General features: G+C 32.2%; 1 protein-coding gene across 3 annotated transcripts in view; it reads left to right on the top strand.

The window, feature by feature from the left end:
* LOC126891745 (zinc finger protein 271-like) overlaps positions 1-25,661 on the top strand; it is a 93,322-nt gene that overhangs the window by 32,207 nt on the left and 35,454 nt on the right. Inside the window, exon 1 of one of the 3 annotated variants that reach the window (XM_050661023.1) lies at positions 5,049-5,532. The exons of the other annotated variants lie outside the window; for them this stretch is intronic. Within the exon in view, the coding sequence (XP_050516980.1) occupies positions 5,274-5,532 (259 nt within the window). The 5' untranslated portion in view covers positions 5,049-5,273. Of the gene's footprint in view, positions 1-5,048; positions 5,533-25,661 lie in introns of those variants that run through there. 3 annotated transcript variants of the gene reach the window in all.

Here is a 25,661-nt window from a genome sequence, read left to right on the forward strand (position 1 = left end):
ACATTTAAAAAACAATATAATAGATCCTGAAACAGTTTATTCCAATAGACAAGTGTGTCATCAACATTTCGAGCCTATATATTTGGCCTTTGGAAGTTTGTAAACGATTATAAGGTATTTATCTAAACAATCATCCTACAAGATTCTTTCAAAAATTTGCATTCAACTCAATATTACACATCAGTGCTTTCACGTGACACATGGCAGTAGTGTTTATAGCATTTTGAAAACAAATTGGAACATTTGAAGTTTTCAGTAAAACATTGAATAAAACATTGAATTGTCCTTCTGTTGTTTTAATTTCCTGCGAAATTTCATCAAAAATCCCGCAAAATTTATAATTTGAAATTGCTACATAACTAAAATTTGTCAATTTAGTTCCCATTCCAATCAAGAGATGGCGTTAATTCGATCCGAAAGATTAACATGGTCGTGAAACGTCTATGAGTATGTATGGTTTGTGGCAAATCCACTAAACTTGTCGATCGACTGGGCCTCAGCTAACTGGACCGTCAAGACCGACGGTTATATCTGATAGTATTATAGACTATAATAGTCGGCGGTAGCACTATTGGACATCTCTAACATTATCAGTGCGTATGCGTTTCCTTTTAGGCTCAAAACTTCTTGCCATCATATTATTCCAACATTTTTCAAAGTCATCTCTCTCTTTTTGTTAATAACATCTTTAAATTAGCTAATTTTTTTTTACACAGAAACTAGTCTCGTTTATCTTGCAATGCGATACATTAAATAAATTATCTGAGAATGTAAATATTTCTGAAAAAAGCAAAGTTAAAAAACTCCAAAAATCCTCTCGAGCTATTTATGGATTCGATATCCCACTTTTCACATTTTCGCCATTCTCCAAAATACATACATATATTTATATAAATGTTTTAGTATTTATAATATAAATAATTCTATTATCCACGAGGAAAATAAACTTCCTGTAGCTGGCTGTGTACCATAAATCACAAAAATACCAAGTTTTTTGTAAAAGGTATATATTAAAATACCCTAAATAAGAGTCACGATACAAAACGTTTTCGGATTAAGGAATCCATCATCAGTGTTTAAAAGCCCTAAAATTAAGTATAACCTAATTAAATGAGATAAAAGTTAAAATTGACAGAGGTTTTCAAGAACAAGAGGCCATACTTACAAAATTTGCATGCCTGAGCCACCAAAATGTATAGGGTAAGAACCCTTTAAATGTAAATCATAAAGTTATTTTACATATTTATATAAAATTCATCGGATGTTATAGATAAACCTGGATGTTAACCAGGGCAACACAGGACTCTCCCCACGTGGTTGGAACTTTTTTGGAGAAAACCTCACATATTGAATTTCAATGGCCAACTGACAACTGAATTCAAGAGCAACCCAAAATGACATTAAGAACTGTCAATGTAACCTAGTTGTAACATTACTTCAGCCACAACGTTAAAGATTATTTTGAATGTTTTAAGATAAAAAACAGTATCAAATTTACAAATATTAAAAATAAAACATGTTCGCAAAATATGAAAAATTTTTCCTTGAAATAATGCATTAATTAAGTATTCAAATAGGGAAATAAAATGTTTACGTTACAGGAAGTTATGCAGTCAACAATACCAATAGGTGTTGTATTAGTGGTATGAAATTATCAATACAATTAGACAAATAATGGTAAAGGCCTTATACTAGGAACACAAAATAGTATGTAATGTGTACGATTTTAAAGGCTGTATGACACTATACATTTTCTTGTATCATTTCTAATATCGTTTCTGATATGTCAAAAAAAAATGCATAGTGTCATACACAGATACAAGAAACGATACAAGAATTTGTGTCAGGCACAGATGATTGTACAAGAACTGCGCCAATTTCTGCGCAAAGAGCAAAAACGTAAAACCTGCTGGTAAAACATCTAAAATGTCATAATTACTTACTCATAATGGCGGCTGAAATGAAAATGGGATAATGTATTGATGAATTTATTTGTGTTTTTGTAGGTATTATTTATAAATCTTTTATTGATACTTAATATACCGTTTGGTATGGACTACTGTTCTACTAATAACAATATATTTAGCTCCTAGTAAAGTTCAAACTATAAATTTAGGTTTCATGGTGCATAATGTTTTAATAGACGAAAATACAATAGTTCCTAATTTGGATCAAACTGAAGATAATTCTAATGCAAATATTTTAGCACAAATATCAAAACAAAATAAAAACACAAATAATCAACCTCAGTCAACGTAAAATTCTGGTTAGCATTAAAATGTTAATTATATAAAAGTTTATAAATTTTATAAAATATTTAAAATCAGCTGTGTCTGTAGATGCAGTACTACCATAACGTGACAAACAAAATTTCGACCAATCACGTGCCGAATTTCATACAATTTTCGATACAAGAACTCGCATAGTGTCATACAGGGCACAAATGTATGTACAAGAAATGATACAAGAAAATGTATACAAGAAACGATATTAGAAATGATACAAGAAAATGCATAGTGTCATACAGCCTTAAGAGTATTGATTAAATGATAATTGTTTAATGACTGATAACTTGCTTGGTAGTCGACCCAACATAAATAGGGCTTTTCATCGATTGTCATTTTTTTCGAGCTTCTGTCAAATGTATAATCCGTGTATAATATTAATATACACGGATTATACAACATATGACAGAAGCTCGAAACAAATGACTGTGAATGAAAAGCCCTATGTGAGAAGAGAAAACAAATATTTTAAACTCGACGACAACAACGTGTTCAGTGTTCATAACCAAACAGCTGTTTGGCAGATCGCGCAAGTCCCAAAAATCCTTTGATTTGTGCACCAAATACCGACAAGATTCGGTTTGTAGACCAACGCTGACCGCCAATCGCAAACTCATGCCAAGTGGTCCTGTACACGTTGGCCCAACTGATTGGCCCAACGTGTACTAGCCCCATTATTACATTCAAAAGTGTGAAAAAAACAAAGGAACAGACCTATTATTTCGAGTCGAAATTACTGATTGCGTTCACCAGACAGAGGGCTTGTGCGGCCAAGTCTACGTGGCTAAATGACAGTTTTACATTATGCTATTTTCATGCTAGGCAAGAGCCATGCAAGACAGATCACGCCACTGCGCATGCCCACGCGCTATTTCCATGCAATTCCTGTGCTAGACGAAAAATTAAAACATGTTCTATTTTTCATGCTATTTTGGTGCAAGTTGTTGTCAAAATTCATGTTGCCAACCTAACAAAATTTATTACAGTTACAGACAGTAAAAGAAAAACATAACCTTATCTTTACTTTATCTTTTTTCTGAATTAAGTGGATTAATCTTTTCCAGGAGCTTAAGGAAAGTGCACTCGTCCATTCTAAGAAAGTTTTTAAAAGTTTACAGGTCGCTGGCATCCAAGAACTCTTGGGTCAACCTCAAATTTCTCAGTCCTGCATTCAACCAAGGTTTGACACAGTATTTTCGAGGTTTTCTGTTCTTTTTATTTGTCATCATTGTTGCTACAACAGCAACATTTAGTAACAACAATGTTTTCTTTACTTCTGTTGACATCCTTTACCTTTGTATTTTTATAAATAGTATAATAATTATATTGTTTATTTAAGTTTACATCAGTATTTATCATAGATTTATAATACTCTAGATTGCGCCTTACGATCTTAAAATGGGTGACGGTTGCGACAGAGATAAATGAGCCTATTTGGTCGGTAGTCTCTTTCTAATTCAAGGGGAGTATCGACGACGTCACTATCCTACTCTGTCGTCGAGTATTTTAGATGGTTTGACAGTTCGAGCGGATGGCGACGAGAACTGGTCGTTTGTCTTCGGACGTGGATAATCCTGGTTCGAATCCCATACCAATCTTTACTTTTTTATTTTTAATTTAATCAATATTGCGTTTATTGGATATTATTACATCTCTAAAATAAATCTATGCAAAGAAATATATAACAAATAAGAAAAACTGTGTAGGTACCTATAGATTTTTAAAAATATAAAAGCCAATGTTATTTTTTTTAATAAGTTAATGGTAGAATACTATAAAGTAATTAAAAATATTCGTAAAAAATTACCAATAATTAATATCAACATAATGTACCATCGATTTATTAATTGAATCGGTCATTTCAAAAATAACACGAGTCACATATTCCTAATTTTACAGAAGAGCAAAGAAAACTATATAGTCGAAAGATGGATGAAATGGATGACATCAAAATTCAGAGTTATATTGTAGTTTTGTTCCTAATGTTTTTACTGGACTGGTGTCGTTTTGCACACAACGTTTATCTTAAAGAAGTCTATTCCTCTCAAAAAGTTAGTTTCTCAAAATTGTGGACTTTGCTGTTTTTGAAAAAATGACCGATTCAATTATAAGTAATTAGACATTATTTTTATTTATGAAACTATTGTTACAATTTTTTAAAAAAGTAGAAGCAAAACAAATATTATTCACATCATTCGAATAAGGACGAATTTCTATTAATAACGAATGACTTTTATTTTACTATGCAGTTCACAAATTATGTATTCCAATATTAACTTACTATACATAGGTACTACATTTATTATCTGCTAGATTTACTTAGGTCCATTTTTCAGAAGTAAAAATATCTAATAAACGCAATATTCATTAAATAAAAATAAAAAAGGTAAAGTTGGTATGGGATTCGAACCACGATTATCCACGTCCGAAGACCAAAGACCATTTCTCGTCACCACCCGCTCCAACTGTCAACACATATTACTCGATAAAGTGGGATAGTCACGTCGTCGATATTCCCCTTAAATTAAAAAGAGACTACCGACCAAATAGGCTCATTTATCTCTGTCGCAACCGTCACCCATTTTAAGATCGCAGGGCGCAATCTAGAGTATTATATATCTATGGTATTTATATACAATAAAATAACCTCAAATATTGAAATATTTATTCTGTTGGCAACAATAAAAGTCGTATCTAAAATTGCACAGAAATAGCTCCGATGTATAAAAAGGCTGGCTAGGCAAGAGATGTGCCCATAGATAAATAATATATAGTATTACCAGATGTGCCATGCGAGACGGACTTGCATAGCATTGATGTAAAGTCCGCTTAATCTACAAGGAACCTGACCTACAACTTTTTGTGTTGGTATGATGTGACTTCACCTGGTATGACGTATGACATGACGTGCAATGCCAACGTTGTTCGTGTTTGTTTGGACTGATTAGTGATTGTGCCATTTATTTTTATTTATAATTTATAAAAACAATGAATTTTGGATCAAATATGGAAATAAATCAAGAAGCTAGTGAGAAAACTTTTAAAATAAAAGTAGAAAATGAAGACACCTGTGTTGGTCCCTTGGATGCTTTCAAAATTGAAATTGCAGAAGAACCCAAGAGAGAACCCGCATATGACCACGCATTTGGTTATTTAGACTCAAATGAGTTTCCGGTAAAAACTGAAGTAGAACAAGGTGAATATAAATTTACACCCTTTGAAGACAAGCAAACAACAGATGAAGAAAGTAAGTAAATACAACTGATTACAATAACATGAAAACTAATTCCTTGAAGGTGCTAGATTTATTTCATCCTTTTTTCTATTAATAAGATGAAGTTTTTGCAGTACATCATCAATCCTTCTGAAGTGTTGAGTCATATCTAAACTTGATTTTTTCGGCTAGCCTTTGAAATTTTTTCCTGGTACATATTGTTGATATTCTGTGAAAAACAGATAAATGACAAATTTTAAAATATTGGGTTAAGTATACCAAAATTCGTAGCTTTTTACGCTCTATATACAGGTAAAACTAAATAAAGGATACAACTTACAATGCAGCAGATAATTTGTGTAATAACCAAATAAGTTACATCTAACCAACTTTTCATTTCCAAATAAAACAATATATCGCTTTCCATAAAATCAAAGTTCTGTTGCATGTAAAACCAACTAAGAGCTCATATACATTTGCCGGCCAACAATATATTTCTACTTCTGTACAGGGTGTTTGGTAAAGAATGGGCCATAGTTTAACCTTATATTCCTGAGGTTAAAACAGGTCGATTTAAGCTGACTTACCTTAGTACAAAAGTTGACAATAACCGAAGTACAGGGTGTCAAAGTTAAACTTTTATTTTATTTATTTTTGAATATTTCCTGACAGACATGGGACCACAACACGAAATTTGGTAAATGATGCTGGTATTGTACAGTCTACTAAATTATGTTAAACGTTTCTGGCTACTACCAGAGGCGTACGGCTGGGGAACATGAATGGTTGACCCTTCCCAAATTCTACGCCACTGGCGGAATTGCTATTTTAGTGAAATTTTTTGATTCTCCAATACTTTCTATGCAAATAATATACTCTTCATTTGTAAAGATAAAGTCATCAGTTTTCAAGATATTTGAAGTTAAAAATGAAAAGGCACACTTATTTTGATTAATGTATAATGCTCCTTCATTTTAGCTTCAAATATCTCAAAAACTAATGGCTTTATAGTTACGAATGAAGAAAATGTTTTTGGCGCAGGAAGTATTGAAGAATCAAAAAATTTCACTAAAATAGCAATTCTCCCAGTGGCGTAGAATTTGGGAAGGGTTAACCATTCACATTCCCCCATCGTACTCCTCTGGTAGTAGCCAGAAACGTTTGTTTAACATAATTTAGTAGATTGTACAATACCAGCACCACTTACTAAATTTCGTGTTGTTGTCCCAAGCCTGTCAGGAAATATTCAAAAATAAATAAAATAAAAGTGTAACTTTGACACTCTGTATTTCGGTTATTGTCAACTTTTGTACTAAGGTAAGTTAGCTTAAATCAACCTATTTTAACCTCAGGAATCTAAGGTTAAGCTATGGCCCATTCTTTACCAAACACCCTGTATATCTACCATATTCAGTAAAAAGGTTAATAAGTGTCTTTAATACAGTGTGATTTATTTTGATTTACAGGTAAAACCAGATAAGTGATCGCACCTTGATCTTAAATTTAGGTTTAATCAGCTAAGGGCCGGTTGTTCGAACACTAATCAACAATGATCACTATCAAATATTTAATTACTGTCACCAACTGTCAATGTCAACTTTGATTTTGTTGCTGAAAACAATTGATTATAATTATGAGATTAGTTAATCAATTAACATAACAATTATTAACATAATTGATTAACTAATTTCATAATTGTAATCCATAATTATGTTTTCAGCAACCCAAACAAAGTTGACATTGACAGTTGGTGACAGTAATTAAATATTTGATAATGATCATTTTTGATTAGCGTTCGAACAACCGGCCCTAGGTCTCTTAATTTTTTCAAACTAATAATAGAACATTATTTCTGATATATGCATCTTTCACTATCATATCGAATATCAAACACAACTGCTCCGCTTAATTCAAAATAAAGCACTAAGCTTTAAAAACGTTTTTTCTCGATTTCAGTATTTCTACATTTATCTGGTTTTCGCAGTATACCGAAGGTATACTGTGTGGTTTTTTCATAAAACCTCTATTGTTCCATAATCTCTGTCACAGTCTAAGTATGTATGGCCAACCTCAGAACATTTGTGGTCAATGCAACAGAAGAGTATCCTTTCAAAATAAGATACTGGTAAAAATAAATCATGTGGAAGTTCTTGTTCTGGACGGCTCATGAATAGGGCCAGATGATCAGATAACCCTTTTTGGTGATGCTTTTGTCAACTTCAATATATCTGAGTAGAGAACTGCATATTTCTACACTTCTTTTGATTTCGAGATCTTCAGCCCAGGTACAAAAATTTGCTTTGTCTAAGCCTTTTTTATTAATCTGCACCCTAAAATTGTAAAACCACATTTAGTCTAAGATCCTAATATAGGTCAGGGTGTACCCACCTGCTTTCCGGATGAAACATTTTGTGTATTAAATTTCATACATATTTTTTCTTGAACAATTTATGAATTGTACTGAATATGTCTATTTAATTTAAAAATAAAATAATTCTACCATACTTAAAAAAAATATGATTGAAATATGGATTTTAACCCTGGACATGATTTTGATAGGAAATCCATGCTAGAAATATTTGTCTATGTATGAAATTTAATTAAAAAAACATTTCATCCTGAAAGCAGATGGTTACAGGTCGACCTATATTTGAATCCCATACTAATTTGCCACAAGGTAAAATGCATTTGACGTTGTTAATATAGCAGCATTGTTTGTTGCATATCTATTGTAAGATTGACCAACTTGTCTGAATCATTTGCTTTTTCCTTGTCAACCTTGAGCTCTGTAGTTGCTGCTGTGTCATTTTCTTTATGGTCTTTATTAGATTCACCACCATCACAGTTACTACACATTAAGCCGGGCCGAATAAGAGCAAATAAATTAGTTTGGGAAATTTTAAACGGGTTAGTAAAAAAAGTTGTGTATGGTATGGCACAAATTATAATGATACCTAAACCTGGTAAACCTCTAACTGAAGCCAGTTCGTACAGACCAATTAGTATCCTTCCGACTTTATCAAAAGTCTTTGAAAGGTTAATCCTTAACAGAATAGAAACAATAATACCTATAGAAAACCTTATCCCAGATCATCAGTTTGGTTTTCGCTCAAATCACTCAACCATACAACAGTGCCCTAGATTAGTCAACAAAATAAAAGAGAGCCTAGAAGGGAAACAAATCTGTCTATCAGCATTCCTCGATATACAGCAAGCATTTAATAGAGTGTGGCACGAGGGTCTTCTCTTTAAAATAAAAACTCAGCTAACTGACCAAATCTATCTCCTCCTTAAATCATACTTGTCCGACAGATACTTCCAAGTTAAATACAAAGGTACTCTATCCAACTACCACCAAATAAAATCCGGAGTACCTCAAGGCAGTGTACTTGGCCCATTCCTTTACCAAATCTTCACTGCTGATATTCCTATTAGCGAAAATACACTAATGGCAACATTTGCGGATGACACTGGTATACTATCATCAGACATCAACGAAATATTAGCATTTAACAAATTGCAAAATCATCTCAGTGAACTAGAAGACTGGCTTAAATGCTGGAAAATAAACGTCAACACAAACAAGTCTTGTCAAGTAAATTTCACAAATCGAAGAATTAGATGTCCACAACTACACCTAAATAATTCACCAATACCAATAAAAACAGATGTAAAGTACCTGGGCCTTCATCTAGACGAAAAACTTACTTGGAAATCACATATTGCAGCCAAACGACGACACCTTGAACTGAAAGTTAAAAATATGAGCTGGCTAATCAACAGAAGATCGCAACTTTCATTAGAAAACAAACTGACCATCTATAAAACAATACTCAAACCAGTGTGGACATACGGAATCGAGCTGTGGGGCTGTAGCAAACCATCCAATACCAAAATACTACAGACATTCCAGTCAAAAACTATTCGTATGTTAGCGAAAGCCCCATGGTATGTGTCAAACCAAACCCTTCATGCAGACCTCAATATCCCCTTCATTAATGATGTGATTGCTGACCACTCCAGAAGATACATGAATCGCAGCGCAGACCATCCAAACCATCTCATAGACGAATTATTCAACCTCCCACTGGTTGACAGACATCTGAAAAGACTTTGGCCAGAAGACCTAGCCGCTAGGTAAATTCCAGAGAGTCATCAATGGACGACACCTGCCACAAGCCAAGAACATTCATCATATTTACTTATTACTGTATTGAAGTAGATTGTAAATTAGCAATAAATAAATAAATAAATAAAAAATATGGTATGTAGACCACTCATCAGCTGTAAAAAACTGTAAAATCGTGGAATTTTGAGAATCAACACCGATTTTAATGAAAATTTGAGTTAAAGCTTGGTTGACCTCTTCTTTAAAATTTACCCCATGCCGAAGCGGGCTTTTGCCCTGGGAGTGAAAATAACCCCATCTAGGGGATGAAAATTTTTCAATCAAAATAACTATGTAAATCGATAGAGTGACCAATTCTGAGTTAATTTTGCTATATAAAATTTTTTACAAAATTGATACTTTCCAACTTATAAGCGATTGAAACTATGCATTTTTCATTGAAAAAACTCGCATTTTATAACCGTTTTTCATAAGTAACTTAAAAAAATTAATTTTATAGAAAAAATCATTAAAAACAAAATGGTGGCTAATAAAAAAACAAAGAGATTTGCGTCAGAGAGACCTATGTAAACCCAATAACGACTGAGTTATTTCTCTTTAACACTAGAAAGTCTGGGTTAGCATACCTACCTAGAAAGCCTGAAGGGATCATTTTGGCCCTAAGTTCTTAAATCAATAAAAATTCAGTTTGAAGAAATTATATCAACTCTAGACAATAGAATCTGATTCGATTTTTTAGTTTTATTGTTTAACACGTTCACTGACTATCAAAAACCTTTGGAACACCATTAGTGCGTTCTTTAGCGGTAAAATATTGCAAAACCTCTAAATTTTAAAGAACCGCTTGTATTAACATGAAATTTGGCATACACATAGCTAATAAGTCAAAGAAAAAAAGTGATATTGTGAGGATGTGTGCTTTTGCCCTGGGGGTGAGTCTCACCCCTTATCGGGAGTGAAAAAATATATGTCTAAAATAAGTTCGGAATTCGATAAACTGACTAATTTTAAGCAACTTTTTTTCTATAGAGTTTTTTCACCAAGTCAATACTTTTCGAGTTATTTGCGAGTGAATTTGTTAATTTTTACACAAAATATCCACGTTTTTAGACGGTTTTTCGCAAATAAATCAAAAAGTAAGTATTTTGTCGAAAAAAATATTCTTAATAAAAATATAGGTTATAAAAAAATGAACTAAATTTTGCATATATTAAGTCTGTAGACCCAGTACAAGCAAAGTTGTAGCTAATGAAAAGTAGGTTCTTATTCATCAAATTCCAAATCGAATATTTCATCGAGAAATTACCAAAAAATGGAACACTTTTCGGGGAACACTCATTTCAACTTTTTTAAAGTGTTTAAAAAAAGTTTATTTTTATTTTAAAAAAAACTTCTAACCTTAAAGTAAGTGAGTTATGCTCAAAATATTGTTGGTACCTTTTATTTTTTGGTAAAAAGAATCGCGAAAAGCACCCCCTAATTAGCATATCAAATAAAATTAATTGTTACCGCTTAACAAGTTACTTTGCTTATTTATTCTTTATACGATCTGTAAGCATCGGAGGTTCAAAGTGATTATTTTCGAAAAGGCTGTGGTTAAAATGGCTTGAACGAGTCACCAATCCCGAGTGTATGCAAACTTTGAACAGTCATAGCATAACCGATTTTTGTCTAAAAGGAAAACAAAAAGTCCAAGATATTCAGAAAAGAAAAACATACATTTTATTACTTCTTGAGATTTTTGGTATTACTAATAATTTTTAAGTTATTTTGAAAAAGAACATTTTTTTCAAGATTATAAATTTAAAAAAAATTATTTTAAAACCACTTTTTTTTCCAAAAATAAGAAGTTGAATTGATGAAACTTACAGATCATATAGACACAACATAAATAAAGCAACATGTGAAGCGGTAACGATTAATTCTATTTAAGTTGGTAATTAGGGGGCGATTTTCCCGATTTTAATGCCAAATCAAAACGGACCAACTGTATTTTGAGCGTAACTTGCTGACTTGCTCACATTTGAAGCTAGAATATTTTTTTATAAAAATAGACATAAAGCTTTTTAAACTCTTTAAAAAATTTGTAATGAGTTTTTTCCAAAAAGTGCTTCATTTTTTTGGTATTTCACGTTGAAATATATTTATTAGAAGTTTGGCGAATATGAACCTATTTTTCTTTATGCTTCTACTAGGTCTAGAGACTTCATGTATACTCCATTTTTTTCACTTTTTTACAAGCTATACTTTTATTGACAATAGTTTTTTCGATAAAATACTTTTTAAATTATTTGCGAAAAATTTTCTAAAAACGTGTTTGTTATGATGAAAAATGAACATATTCACTCGCAAATAACTCGAAAAGTATTGACTTAGAGAAAAACTGTATAGAATAAAAGTTGCTTAGAATTAGACATGTTATCGAATTTCGGACTTATTTTGAACATATCTTTTTCACCCCCGAGAAAGGGCGAAACTCACCCCTGGGGCAAAAGCACACATCGGCACAATATCACTTTTTTTCCTTGACATGTTGGCTGTGCGTATGCCAGATTCTATGTCAATCCAAACGGTTCTTTAAAATTTACAGCAAAAACCGTCAAATAATGTACTACATACAGTTTGCAGTTTTTGAAATTTGTCACCCATTTCCTTGTCACAGCCGTGGCACTGATCGGAAGTATGCTTTCCTTTACAAAATATTTTCTAGTGACATTATTTTGTTTTTGGATAGAAACAGTGCTGGTTGTTGGGTAGAACTGGTGTTGCTGGGTGTAGTACCATATTTCGGGAAGCAAGGTATGGAGCCCATAATTCTTCACACAGCCAAAGATTAAACTTACGAAGACTGAGTCTATGTCTACGTCCATCTACTTCTTTATAAATAATCCATGCATTTATTGCTCCAAAGTCAAGAGTATAATAAAACATGCGCATAGATAGACTTTGTCTTGTAACAACTTTCGTAGTATAAAGACGCGCCATTTGGTCCTCTACACTCTACACCAACCCCATATATGGTTTGTTTATAAAAATATACTGTTTTAGGAAGCTTTTTCCACAGACAGCAACATCCTCTGATTGATGTAATGAGCTCAACAAAATCACATTTTTATCACTCTTTCATTGGTATTCAGTAAGTGTTATTTTTTGTCGATCTAGAAAATAAGGGTAATATAAATATACAATTCTCTATTTTCACACTTTACGCTTAGAAAATCTTCCTTTCTGTTGCGATTCAAAGTACCCACAAGACTTGTTAATTTCTTTTGCAATGCCTTGGCCAATTTCAACGAAACAACGTGTTCACCATCAATTGTATCAGTACCAGTATAAGAAAAACCATTTATAATAAATAAACAACAAACATACATAAATATAACTTTACCCATCCGACAGGAATTTGAAAGAAAGGCTCGTCGAATTTCCGAGAAAATGATAATAACTTACACAGGGCCAATTTGGCCCCTTCCAACTTCTATGGTAGATTTGTTAGAAAAACCATTTAATAAATTTAATAAAGAATATTTCTTTGTGTTAAATGAGTCTTTGTATCATAATATTAAAAGTAAAACATATAAAATTATTATTGCCTCGAATAAAAAAACTACAATAACTTCAAATCTCAACAGGGTCCAAATTGGCCCTTCCGACTTTCTAGTGTTAAAGGATGGTTATTTTCAAAGAACCTCAAAATGGAGAACCTTCAACCTCAATTCAAAACACTCGAAAGTGGTGCAATTTTTTGGGAAAACTTAACAGACATCTTTTAAAGTTCATTAAAAAACCTTTCAAATAAGCTCCAAAATTCATAATATAGTCGGTTCGCTAAACTCAGATACAACTGGCTAGTGATTTTAGTAAGTAATTTTGACAATTTGGTAAATTTGGCAAAAAAATAATTACTAAAAATAGTTAATAATTACTAAATATCTATCCGAGAAATTTAAAACAATAGGAAATAAATTCAACATTTCAACAACATTCAAAACAACAAACACATTGAGATATATTCTATCTAAAACTAAACCTAACAATGGACAAGAAAGAACAAATAATTGTATTTATAAAATACCTTGTGAATGCAAACAATTTTATTTAGGTGAAACATCAAGACTATTAGACGTTAGAATAAGTGAACATCAGTCTTATATTAAAAATAGAGAATTTGATAGATCTCAGATATGTCAACATGCATGGGATAATGAACATAGAGTTCAGTGGAGAGATTAAAGTATAGTCCTGAAAGAAACAGATAGTAAAAGGAGAAAAATCAAAGAAGCGGCTCTAATTATGCTAAATGAAAACAATTGTGTCGCAAATTCCTCGGTAGAATGCAGTAGGATGTGGTTACCCATACTAAAAGAGGAAGTCAATAGAAAGAAAATACCACGATTAGTAAGTCATTAATATATCGAATATTATTAAAATTTAAAATAGCATATATACATTAAAGTCAGAATTTGGTATTAGTTTTGAGAGTAAACTAAATGTAAGCCCAAATACTTACGATGTCGGGATAGTATTCCATTCCTTTATTTAGAAAAGATGATCCACAATGTGTCGAGAATTACAGAATGATATGTATACTTAGCTGTTTCTCTAAGATTATTGAATTGGTAGTGTACAAACAGTTAATTGAATACTTAGACCACAATAAAATAATTACTCAATCCCAACATGGTTTTCGCCAGAACTATTCAATCGAAACTGTTTCAATTGAGCTTGTACTATATGTCCATGAAAATATTGATCAGAACAACTATTTAGTGGACATATTTTTCGACCTAACCCGTGCATTTGACACGATTAACCATAACTACTTATCAATAAAACTTGAAGCAATGGGTATTCGAGGTCCAATTCAATCTTGGATTAACTCATATATGTCTGGCAGAACACTCAAAGTGCAGGTTGATGATGAGTTGTCTGATGAGTTTAGTACTCCTATTGGAACTCCGCAAGGTGGAGTATTAGGACCACTTTTATTTCTCCTCTACATAAATGACCTATCTTTAAGTATAACAAATGGACGTGTTTTTATACAGACGACACAACAATTGTAATTGTAGCTGATGGTTTAGACGAGTTATATTAGACGAGTTATATTTATACAGTGTTTTTATGCAGACGACACAACAATTGTAATTGTAGCTGATGGTTTAGACGAGTTGCATAAGAAAATACAAATAACCATGAATGAATTCATTCATTGGTGTCAAATAAATCACCTTCTTATCAATGAAAATAAGACCATTTTTATCCAATTCACATCTCCACTTAAGGAAGGTGACTATATAACCTTAACATGAAATAATTGCAGATTTGAGACTGTCGAACACACTAAATTCCTTGGAATGGAATTAGATTCCAAATTAAATTTTAATCATCAAATTGACTCTCTCTGTAAAAAACTACTTTGCTTTCAATAGTTTGAAATCAAATTTTTATTAATCTTACCTACTTAACTTTTTTTTTCTGTGGAATTTATGGCTTTGGTGAGAACCAATTAGCCAGACTATGTTAGATTGTATAAATAGTTTGTGTAAATTGTTTCATAGTATCAAACTTGAGTATGATGCATTCATTTGTTTTGTTGTAGCATTAGTAAAGTGTAAGGTGTTTAATTTTTTTTTTCTTCCGCGCTAGAGCATCAACCCGGTTCAACGCCGCGGAGGTTTTAGCCCTCTTTGTGTGTATGTTTTTATTTTTTTTGTTTTCTTTTTTTTTTTGTTTTTTTTTTGTTTTGTTTTTTTTTTGTTTTTTTTAATTGGTTTATTTTTTTTATTATTTTTTTTATTTTTTTTGTATTCACCTTTTTTTTTTCTTTAATGCTTTACATTTAGTTTGTTTTGCAGAATTGCTTACAAAATTGGTTAGTAATTTTACAGTTTTAGTTTACAGTTTATGATGTGTTGATGAAGTATACTTAACTTGTACTATGCATTTGTATACTCCGCCATCAGCTGCAATATAATTGTGTGGGGCAGAGCTACGGAAATTGGGCGAATATTCGTCCTTCAAAAGCGATTCATTCGCCTAATTTTTAACTTAGATTACAACGAATCTTGTAGAGATACATTTAAAAAGAATAATATTATGACCTGCACATGCATCTATCTTTTCAAACTATTAACCTACACTTTTCTTAATAAGAATAAGTTTCAAATAAATAGTGATGTCCATAATTACCACACGAGAAATAAAAGTGATATCCACCTAAACAAATTCAACCGATTTCAACTAAAAAAGTCTCCAATGTATTTTTTATAGGACAATTTTTTAATTTGCTACCAATTCAATAAAAGAAATATTGTATTTTAACAAATTCAAAACCAGGTTAAAGTTCTTTGGCTGGAACAATAGCTAGCAACTGATTCCGATATTTTTATACTTTTAACAATATTTTATCAGTCTCGTAATCTTGTTCTCTACTAAATGTTTGTTACCATTAATGTTTTTAATAAGATAACTTTAGTTTACTTTAGTGTAGTATTTTTTAATAACCTACTTATTGTACTATAAGTATACCATGTTTGTGACTTGTCTTATGTCATGTAAATGATACAAAAACATCAATAAATTTATCTATCTATCTATCACGAGGTTTTTCCTGGTTTTCCCTCGTGATTTACTGTGGAATCTCTAGCGCGTGAATTTTACTACCATCGTTGCATTTTATTGTCTTTTTAAAGACAGATCACATGCTATGATTTTTTTGCGACGGATATTCTTGAGTTGGGATTGATTTCATGTATCTATCTTTTAGTAAAGTCGTCCTAGGAATGCAACTCATCAATATTGGCAATATCAAAGTCTTCTACTTTAAAATGTATAATACATACCTGAATTGCCGATATAAATGAGTCAGATTAAATAAATTATTAGAAGAATTTTTACTAAGCAACAACATTTTTGTTTAGTATTATTTTGTATTTTGACAACGACACCCGACTTGGGCGTCGAAACGTTAATAAATTAATTTTTTTAGTAAAATTGTGGCTCATTTCCCATTTAAAATAGTTCATTATAAAAATGCCACAAGCAAATAGCTTCAGAACAAAATTACTAGATAGTTAGTAATATTGCCAATTTTGGCAAAATTGGCCAAAAACAAAAAAAAATACCGACTAAATTCACTAGCCAGTTGTGTCTGAGTTGAGCGAACCGACTATATGCTAGAAGTTTTTTGAATAAGAGATGACTTACTTATGACGAAAATAAACACGTTCTCTGCTTTTTTCTTTTTGAAATGTAACAGTTAAACCCACTTCAATAAAATCCTAATAGAAATGAATAGCTTCCCACTTGAAATTAACTTTATTTAGATATAATTGATACGATCCATGTGATTTGACCGGTTTGAAATGCTTAGTTTAGAAAAAATAGTTGATTAACGACGTTCTACACCTTCGTCAAAGAATTAAGGATTTGCATGAAATTTTAGTATGTTATAGTTTACTTCAAAAAACTAAGACTTGATTTTTAAAAAATTGTTTTACCGTGCCGTTTAATTACTATTAAGGTTCAAAGTTAAGTTTTAACATGGGCTCTTATGGGAATTCTTAAAAAGTTAATAACTTTTGACCCAAATTTACGATTTTTAATTATTTGTGCTTAAATTAAAGGTTTTTTTGTAAGGAATAACATATTAAAAAATTAGGATTGTTTACCTTACCATTATTAAATAAAAGTGGAAATACTGTTTCGAAAATACTGTTTCGCTTGCATATAAGTTCCCCCCCCCCCTTTCCTCTAAGAGGCATACCCCGCAACGAAGGTGTAGAACGTCGTTAAATCGAGAATGACATTTTTATACACACGCCGGCAAAATTAAAGAAACGTGGGACATGTTTGATGTCTTGAATTTCCTAAACCAGTTGTCCGATTTGAGTGATTTTTTTAGTATGGTATAGCTTTATTATTTAAGAATATCGTTGTAATATTATTGCTACACAGGTAAATTTGATTTTATAGCGGGTGTAACAATCATACTGTGTTTTTTTCTTAAAGTTCGGAACACCCTGTGGAATATTATAGCATATATTATAAAATATTGAAATTAACTCAATTATAGTGTTAGTCTTTTTAACATTAAGCATTTTTTTTGACATGCCACTAAGAATTTTATATTCACCATTGGCGCGCATACAGGTAATATGATCGGTCATATTGAATATGCACACATTGGCGTATGCATGCCAATAGTGAATATAAAAGTCTTAATTGTATGTCAAAAAATGTGCAATAACTACGTATTAAAACCCACCAAATTTCATTTGCATATCTCAACCGGTTGTAAAGCAATCAATAAATCGTCAGTTTGTAAGAAAAAATTCAACATCCCGCATCTCGGAAACGAAGCATTTGTAGACTAGACATACGATTATAAAGCAAACTGTCATTATTTTTGAATTCAGGATTACTCCTTAAAGTTTGCCTCACTTATTTAGAAACACCCTATACTGATGAAGAACATGGCTAGTTGTTAAAGTGCCTAACTTTTGTACTATCCAACAGATACGAATGAATCAAAAAACGGAATATTAAGAAAACATGAGGCTATAGTTGGGTTCCAATTTCAGTATATTATAAATGCTAGAATATTCCACAGGGTGTTGCGAACTTTGAGAAAAAAACACAGTTTGATTCGTACACCCGGTATACAATGAAAATTTACCTGTTTAGCAACAATATTATTACAGCGATATTGTTAAAGAATAAGGCTATAACACATTAAAAAATTACTTAAATCGGACAACAGTTTTAGGAGATACGAGACATCAAAAATTACCCATTTTTTGGAGTGCCCGTTTTCTCTGACGCGCAGTGTATATAAAACAATATAACTTTATAGAATAAACACAGCAAATACGCTAATGTCACTGTCATTGAAAATGGTAAACGTCAAAATTCATAATAGTAAACAAGGTATAAAAGTAAAAAAAATACTGACCCGTTGTTACAGTTAAAAATCCTTTAAAAATCCTGCCAACTTAATAAATTAAACATAATTATTTGAAAATGATCGAAAAAAATGTTGGCATGACGTCTCCTAATGTTTAACTGCAAAAATTGATTTTTCTAGAAAACGGTGCATCCTACCGACTTAAAGCAAGAGTACCGTTTAGTACTAGAATACCTCACAATTTAATAATATAGTGTCAAAAATGCTTAAAAGTTAAAGACAAAAAAGTAATGCGATAAAATAACCGTTGCCCTACCCAATACGGACTCCTATGACCGGTACTAGAAATTCGCAATTGATGGAATCGATTTATCTCTGGAAGATAAAAAGGCGGACCAGTTTTTGTCTATCGAAATGGAAGCGTTCTGGAGATAAAAAAATCTAATTACAAGGCACCATCTTCAAAGAGCTCTAGCTCCCTTAGGAAACATTTATGTTTTGGATTATGTGAATTGTGTTAAATTGTCTTGAAATTATCTTAGGAATCTTAAAATTATATACAGGGTGTTCCATTAAAAAAATATATAAGTTTGTGTCACCCTGTCAATACGGGTAGCCCTGTATATTAGAAAATATTTTTAAATTATGATCCTCTCTTTGCCCCACGTTTTACCTAAATAACTTTTTTTCGTATCTTACGACAAACGAGTAATTGGACTTTGTCACACTAATGCCCCACCCTGTATACGAAATAATTATAAAACCAGCCTGCCTCTTTGTAAATAGACTTATATTAAGATTCTTGAAACATATGCAAAATGGCATAACTGAGAACATCGTGGAATTTTTCACGAGTTTTCTTACAAATCTAGGACTCCTGCCGTCTTACAAGAACCGTTTAACCTTCCTGCCGAGTAACGAAAAAGTATTGATTGCATTTGATTAATATAACTTTTTAAAGGCAGCACTCAGAAAATCACGGAATCAGGGTAAAAATTTTGCGCATAATTTTCCAAGGACGTATACTTAAACAGTAGGAGACGTCATGCCAACATTTTTTTTGACCATTTTAAATAAATAAATAAATAAATACTTTATTTTCTTTTAGACAGACAGAGTCTGTATAGAATTAGTCAAAAGTAATACATTAAGTAAATATAACAAACAAATAAACAATTTCACTACACAAACAAACAATGAAAATACATTTAAAATTGAAGAAATTCTTCAACCGAATAAAAAGTGTGTGTCATCAGAAATTCCTTTAAATTTAGTTTAAAGCTTGTCGGGCTCCTACACAATTTTATATGCTCTGGTAATCTATTATAGAGTCTTTGTCCCATTATACCCGGGGACCTGCAATATATATTTCCCCTACACATTGGGCACGCAAGGTATCTTTATATCTAGTATTCATGTTATGTATTTGCCCATTGGTTTTAAAATTTTCGAGGTTATTAAATATATATATATATACAAGTCTCCAGAATATAAATACAGGCCAATGGCAATATTTTGAAATTTTGAAAGTACTGCCTACAACTTGTTTTATGAGGGATACCAGCAATAGTCCGTATTATTCTTTTTTGTGCAAAAAAGACTTCATTGATATGGCAACTTGATCCCCAAAAACAAATCCCGTATCTCAAACGAGATTCGGCTTGGGCACAATAAAGCATTATTAATTGTTTCTCCGTTAATACTTGTTTTAAATTTCGAAACAAAAACGTTACTGAGTTTAACTTTGCGGCCAGCGTATCACAATGTTTCCTCCAATTAAGACATTCATCTAAATGAAGTCCTAAGAACTTTAATGATGAAACAAGTTCAATATCATTATTATTTATATTTAAGTTAATTGGATTAATACATCGTTGCCTATTATGAAACTGCATGAAAAGAGTTTTTTGGGTGTTCAACAATAAATAATTATTACAGAACCAGTTGTAAAGATCTGACAGTAAGCTGTTACATTTGGACTTCAAAGAAGTATCAGGTCCATTGACGTATTACATTTATGTCGTCTGCAAATATTGTGAAATGTCCATCCGAGTTAACCGAGACAACATCGTTTACATAAATAAGAAAGAGAACAGGTCCTAAAATTGAGCCTTGCGGTACACCTATGTCAATATCGAGACAGTTGGAGTTATGCGTCGCATTTGATAATTTTCCTTTTTCTGTTAAGCTGACGTATTGACGACGTGCAGTTAAATATGATGTTAACCAATTTAACGCACGTCCTTGAATGCCGATATTTTTTAATTTATAAAATAAAATTTCGTGATTGACACAGCCGAAAGCCCTGCTAAGATCACAAAATATCCCAACAGGACTCTCTCCAGTATCTATTAAAGATGCGAGAGTATCATAAAAGGAATGCATTGCTGTATGGGTAGATTTTTTGGACTGGAAACCATGTTGGTTACTAACAATCACTTTATTCGTCTGTAAAAATGAGTTAAGTCTTTGTAAATAACTGTACTCAAAAATTTTTGAAAATACCGAAGAAATTGTTATTGGGCGGTAATTATTTACTTGTTTTGGGTCACCCTTTTTATGAATCGGTAACACCTTTCCCGTTTTTATACAATCTGGAAAATTGCCATTTGAAAATGATAAATTAACTAAATATGTTAATGGCGATATTATAAACGAAACAACCTTTTTTATTAAAAACCCAGGGATTTCATCAAAGCCCTGAGATCTTTTGTTTTTTAGTTTTTGGTTTAATAATTTGTTTAATTCTATTGTAGTGTACGGATGTAGAAGAAAGTGGACATCCAAAACAGTGTTGTTACAAGGATATGTATTATCAGGTTTGTTTTGAATTGTCGCAATTGCATCCAATGGAGCATTTTTTAAAAATAGGTTAAATTTATTGGCTATTTCTAATGAATCTGTAATTAAGTTATTTTGAAATAAATATGTTTAATTTATTTAGTTGGCAGGACCCAGAAAATCATGAAAATTTTCTTATTTTCCTTGCATGTTTGTATACATATACATATACTCCGTTAGCCCGTTTGCAACCCTCCTGCCCAAAAAATTTTCTTCATAAAATCCATAGTATCCTGTCATTGTAAGTACCTCGTCTACCCTTCCACTATTGCAAAAGGCAGGACTTAGAAAATCGTGGCTGAATTTCTGTATAATATCTCCCGGTCTACATATATGTATTTTATTTCAATTTATGCATATAATATACCTAAAAGCACCTAAATTACTTAATTTTGAAGTTAAAACTCTTGACAAAACCGCATCCATAGAAAAAGTACAGTGTGCAACACATGAGAAAATAACATATTTCTCCCTCGCCTCGGCTCGTGCCAACAAACTTCGGCGCTCGTGAGAAATATGTCTTTTTTCTCACTTGTTTTACAATATACAATTAATTTATCTCATATAGTTGTTAAGGCTCATAAATTGGGGGAAATTTTGACATAAAAACAGAGTATTTAGAATTTGGAATATTCATTTAAAGACGGAGTACTACAAATAAATGATATCTTTGGATAGTGAAATGATTCTGGAAAAGTAATACTTTAACTATCTAGGATCAGTATAGTATAGAAGAATACGATATATAGAAACAATAATTCTGAATTACCAAAAAAAGTATTCCATCAAAAATAAAGGATAAATATAATTTTATTATTAAACCAGCTTTGGAGACTAGACCCCAAAAATACAGAAGTCGTTTAACTTCTCTCCCTGGAAATTTAGGGCAATTAAGAGTAACGCGAAACTTAGCTAAAGAGTTTAATAAAAAAGGCGGTGCATATTTTAGAAAATATAGTGGCAACCGAATAGAGTATAAATACTTTGATAATTTTAATGAGATTATAAAAAGACTGGGAGTGCTAATAGCATCACAGGCTGCTGGAAACGACGGACTGATGAATGAGATTATATCCATAATTGAAGAATGACGAGAAGGTGGTATAATACAATAATGCCTATAAATAAATTTGGAACAGATTTTTGATCAGAGTTAAAAACTTCTAATGATGACCCTTCGGTGCCATTATATTTTGTGTGCGATCCTTCTTCTTTCTATAGTAAATGTGTATTAACTTTCAAAGGAACGAAAAAAACAAACTTGAACAAAACATATTATATGCTGGATAGTGGTTTTTTTTTATACGAATTAATGTTTCCTCTGTGGTATAAAAGTTCAACATACTAAAATACTGTTATTTGTTTCAATCTTTCTACAGTCGGAAAAATGAAAGAATACCCATGAATGAACATATAAAACGCGCTGTATTTTCCTGTCACCGTGTCACAAAGAAAATTGCCCAGTGCAAGTAAATGTAATAATAATTATTACATGTACTTGCGCTGGCCAATTTTTTGTATGACACGGTGACAGGAACATACAGCGTGTTTTATATGTTCGTTCATGGGTATTCTTTCATTTTTCCTACTGTATGTAAGCCATGCATAATATTGTGTAATTAATAAAAATAGAAAATTGAACTAAACCTACGAGCAATATTATTTAATTATGTAGTTTTATATAGTTTCTTCTGGCCTACGCGATACGCCACTGGCACTCGTGTTTGGTTCTAACTTGGTTTTGGCTTCAGTTTCGTTCTCGTTGCGGTCACTCCAGGGAGAGGGTAAAAAATTTTCCATACTCACTCTAAGCCACGAACCTTTATCTCCCTACTTACATTATCGTGCCACGTAATATTCATATCAGCTCTTTTGTAGCTAAAATATTGTGTGCTAGGTCTGGATCCCGCGTATGAAAAAAAAAGTTAATTAATAGCAAGCTGAAAATTTGTTAATAGCTTAAGGGTGTCTAGTCGGAAAAACTTTGATGTATGGGAACACTGGAACAGGGGAAGTTTTAATTGTGGAACAGGTTAAAAATTTGGAACGGTCAGACCACGAAAACGACACATGTATTTTGTCCGACAAAACAGACTTAAACTCTCCGAACAGAGATTAAACTCTCATGCAAAAATCAGACTGCTATTTATCACCAAATGGGCGTTTTAATGAGTGAAACATGTAGAATATGCCAAATGCCAGGAATTATGACAGGTCATAAATAGCAGACTGATTTTTGCATGAGAGTTTAATCTCTGTTCGGAGACTTTAAGTCTATTCTGTCGGACAAAATAAATCTGCCGTTTTCGTGGTCTGACCGTTCCAAATTTTTAACCTGTTCCACAATTAAAACTTCCCCTGTTCCAGTGTTCCGATATATCAAAGTTTGTCCGACTAGACACCCTTAAGCTATTAACAAATTTTCAGCTTGCTATTAATCAACTTTTTTTTCATACGCGGGATCCAGAACTATGCGCCAGTCATTTTTACGGTGTATAGCGGTTTTTTACTCTTATATCATGTATACTAGATATATAAATAATCATAAACGTTTCAATATTCATTTCAGTACTGTTTATGTTGCCGCATACTCAGAGGCGGCTCTAGCCCATGTAGCGCCCGTGTGCAGTCGATGCACTGGCGCCCTTTGATAGACGAGCAGTCAAAATGGAATAATCGAGTAGTACACTTCGCGTCATATAAAACTGGTACACTTTTGTTTCCAATGTAAACCTGTGTTCAGACTGACAATTATTGTTCGTGAATCACTTCGTTGTTGCCATCACAGACAACGGAATTGCACGAAATCTAAATACAAAAAAAATAACGTTTAAAATGTATATTTCGAAATGTAATACATATATTTAAATTCCACACTTGTTCACTGTAAAAGTTATTCATTTTATATTAATTTCAAATTAAATTTTTAATTTTTCCAGTGTGTTTTATTTATTCTACACAACTTAATGCAGTTTTGTCCTACAATTTACGAGAAACCAATCAAACCTCTCGATTTGACATTAAACATAATAAATTTAAAGTCACGTCAAGATTTATTATCTATCATTATTTTTGAATTAAAATATTTTCATAAATTATAATAAAACACGATTCAATGTATGAATACTTAATTGAGATGACGGAAAATTACAATTGTTTTAGTTTTTAGTATATTAAAAAATGCGGACTGTCGCACAGCCCCGTTTTTACCTAGTTTGATATATTTTCGTTGAACTGGCAACGTTACCCTAGAAATTAGAATGACACTTGTGACAAGATCAACTTACATAACTTGAAAAACACGATTTTCGGTTATGAGTTGTACCAGTTTTTTTTTACGCGAAGTGTACCTACCTAGTACTAGTCTAAGTATATAGGGTATTAGAGGGTATTAGGTATGCTTATAATGTAAACAAAAATCCAGATGCAAATAGTGCAATATTAAATTATGTCGGGAGTCAATATAGTCGGAGAGATAGAAGCGGATTTTGTGCGTTATAAGTAATATGGAAAAACTATACGGGGATATGTTAATTAGTTGTGTACATGACTTTCACCAACGACCGGAAACCAGAGTTGGGGCCGAGGGTAGTTATAAGGGGTCAAAGTCGCGGATTTTATTATTTTTTTTTATGACGCTCATGATCGAGATAGTGCACCAAAATTTGGAAATAAGTAGGTCATGACGTAACTAAGTAAAATCTCTAGGGGCGTAACGCTGCATGGCCGACAAATGGGTGGGGGTAGGGGTGAATATAAAAATTATAAAGGGTTTTTGCGACGTTCGTGATTGAGATAGTGGACCAAAATTTGGAAATAAGTAGATCATGACATTACTAAGTAAAATCCCCAGAGCCGGAAACCAGAGTTGGGGATGAGGGTAGTTATAAGGGGTCAAAGTCGCCGTTTTTATTATTTTTTTTTGTGACGCTCATGATCGAGAGAGTGCACCAAAATTTGGGAATAAGTAGATCATGACGTAACTAAGTAAAATCTCCAGGGGTAGCACGCTGCGTGGCCGACAAAGGGGTGGGGTAGAGGTGAATACAAAAAATATAACGGGTTTTTTTGCGACGTTCGTGATTGAGAGAGTACACCAAAATTTGGGAATAAGTAGACCATGACATAAGTAAATAAAATCCTCAGAGCCGGAAACCAGAGTTGGGCATGAGGATAGTTATAAGGGGTCAAAATCGCCGTTTTTATTATTTTTTTTGTGACGCTCATGATCGAGATAGTGCACCAAAATTTGGGAATAAGTAGGTCATGAGGTAACTAAGTACA

The sequence above is a fragment of the Diabrotica virgifera genome, chromosome 9, assembly GCF_917563875.1.
Source record: "Diabrotica virgifera virgifera chromosome 9, PGI_DIABVI_V3a".
NCBI lineage: Eukaryota > Metazoa > Arthropoda > Insecta > Coleoptera > Chrysomelidae > Diabrotica > Diabrotica virgifera.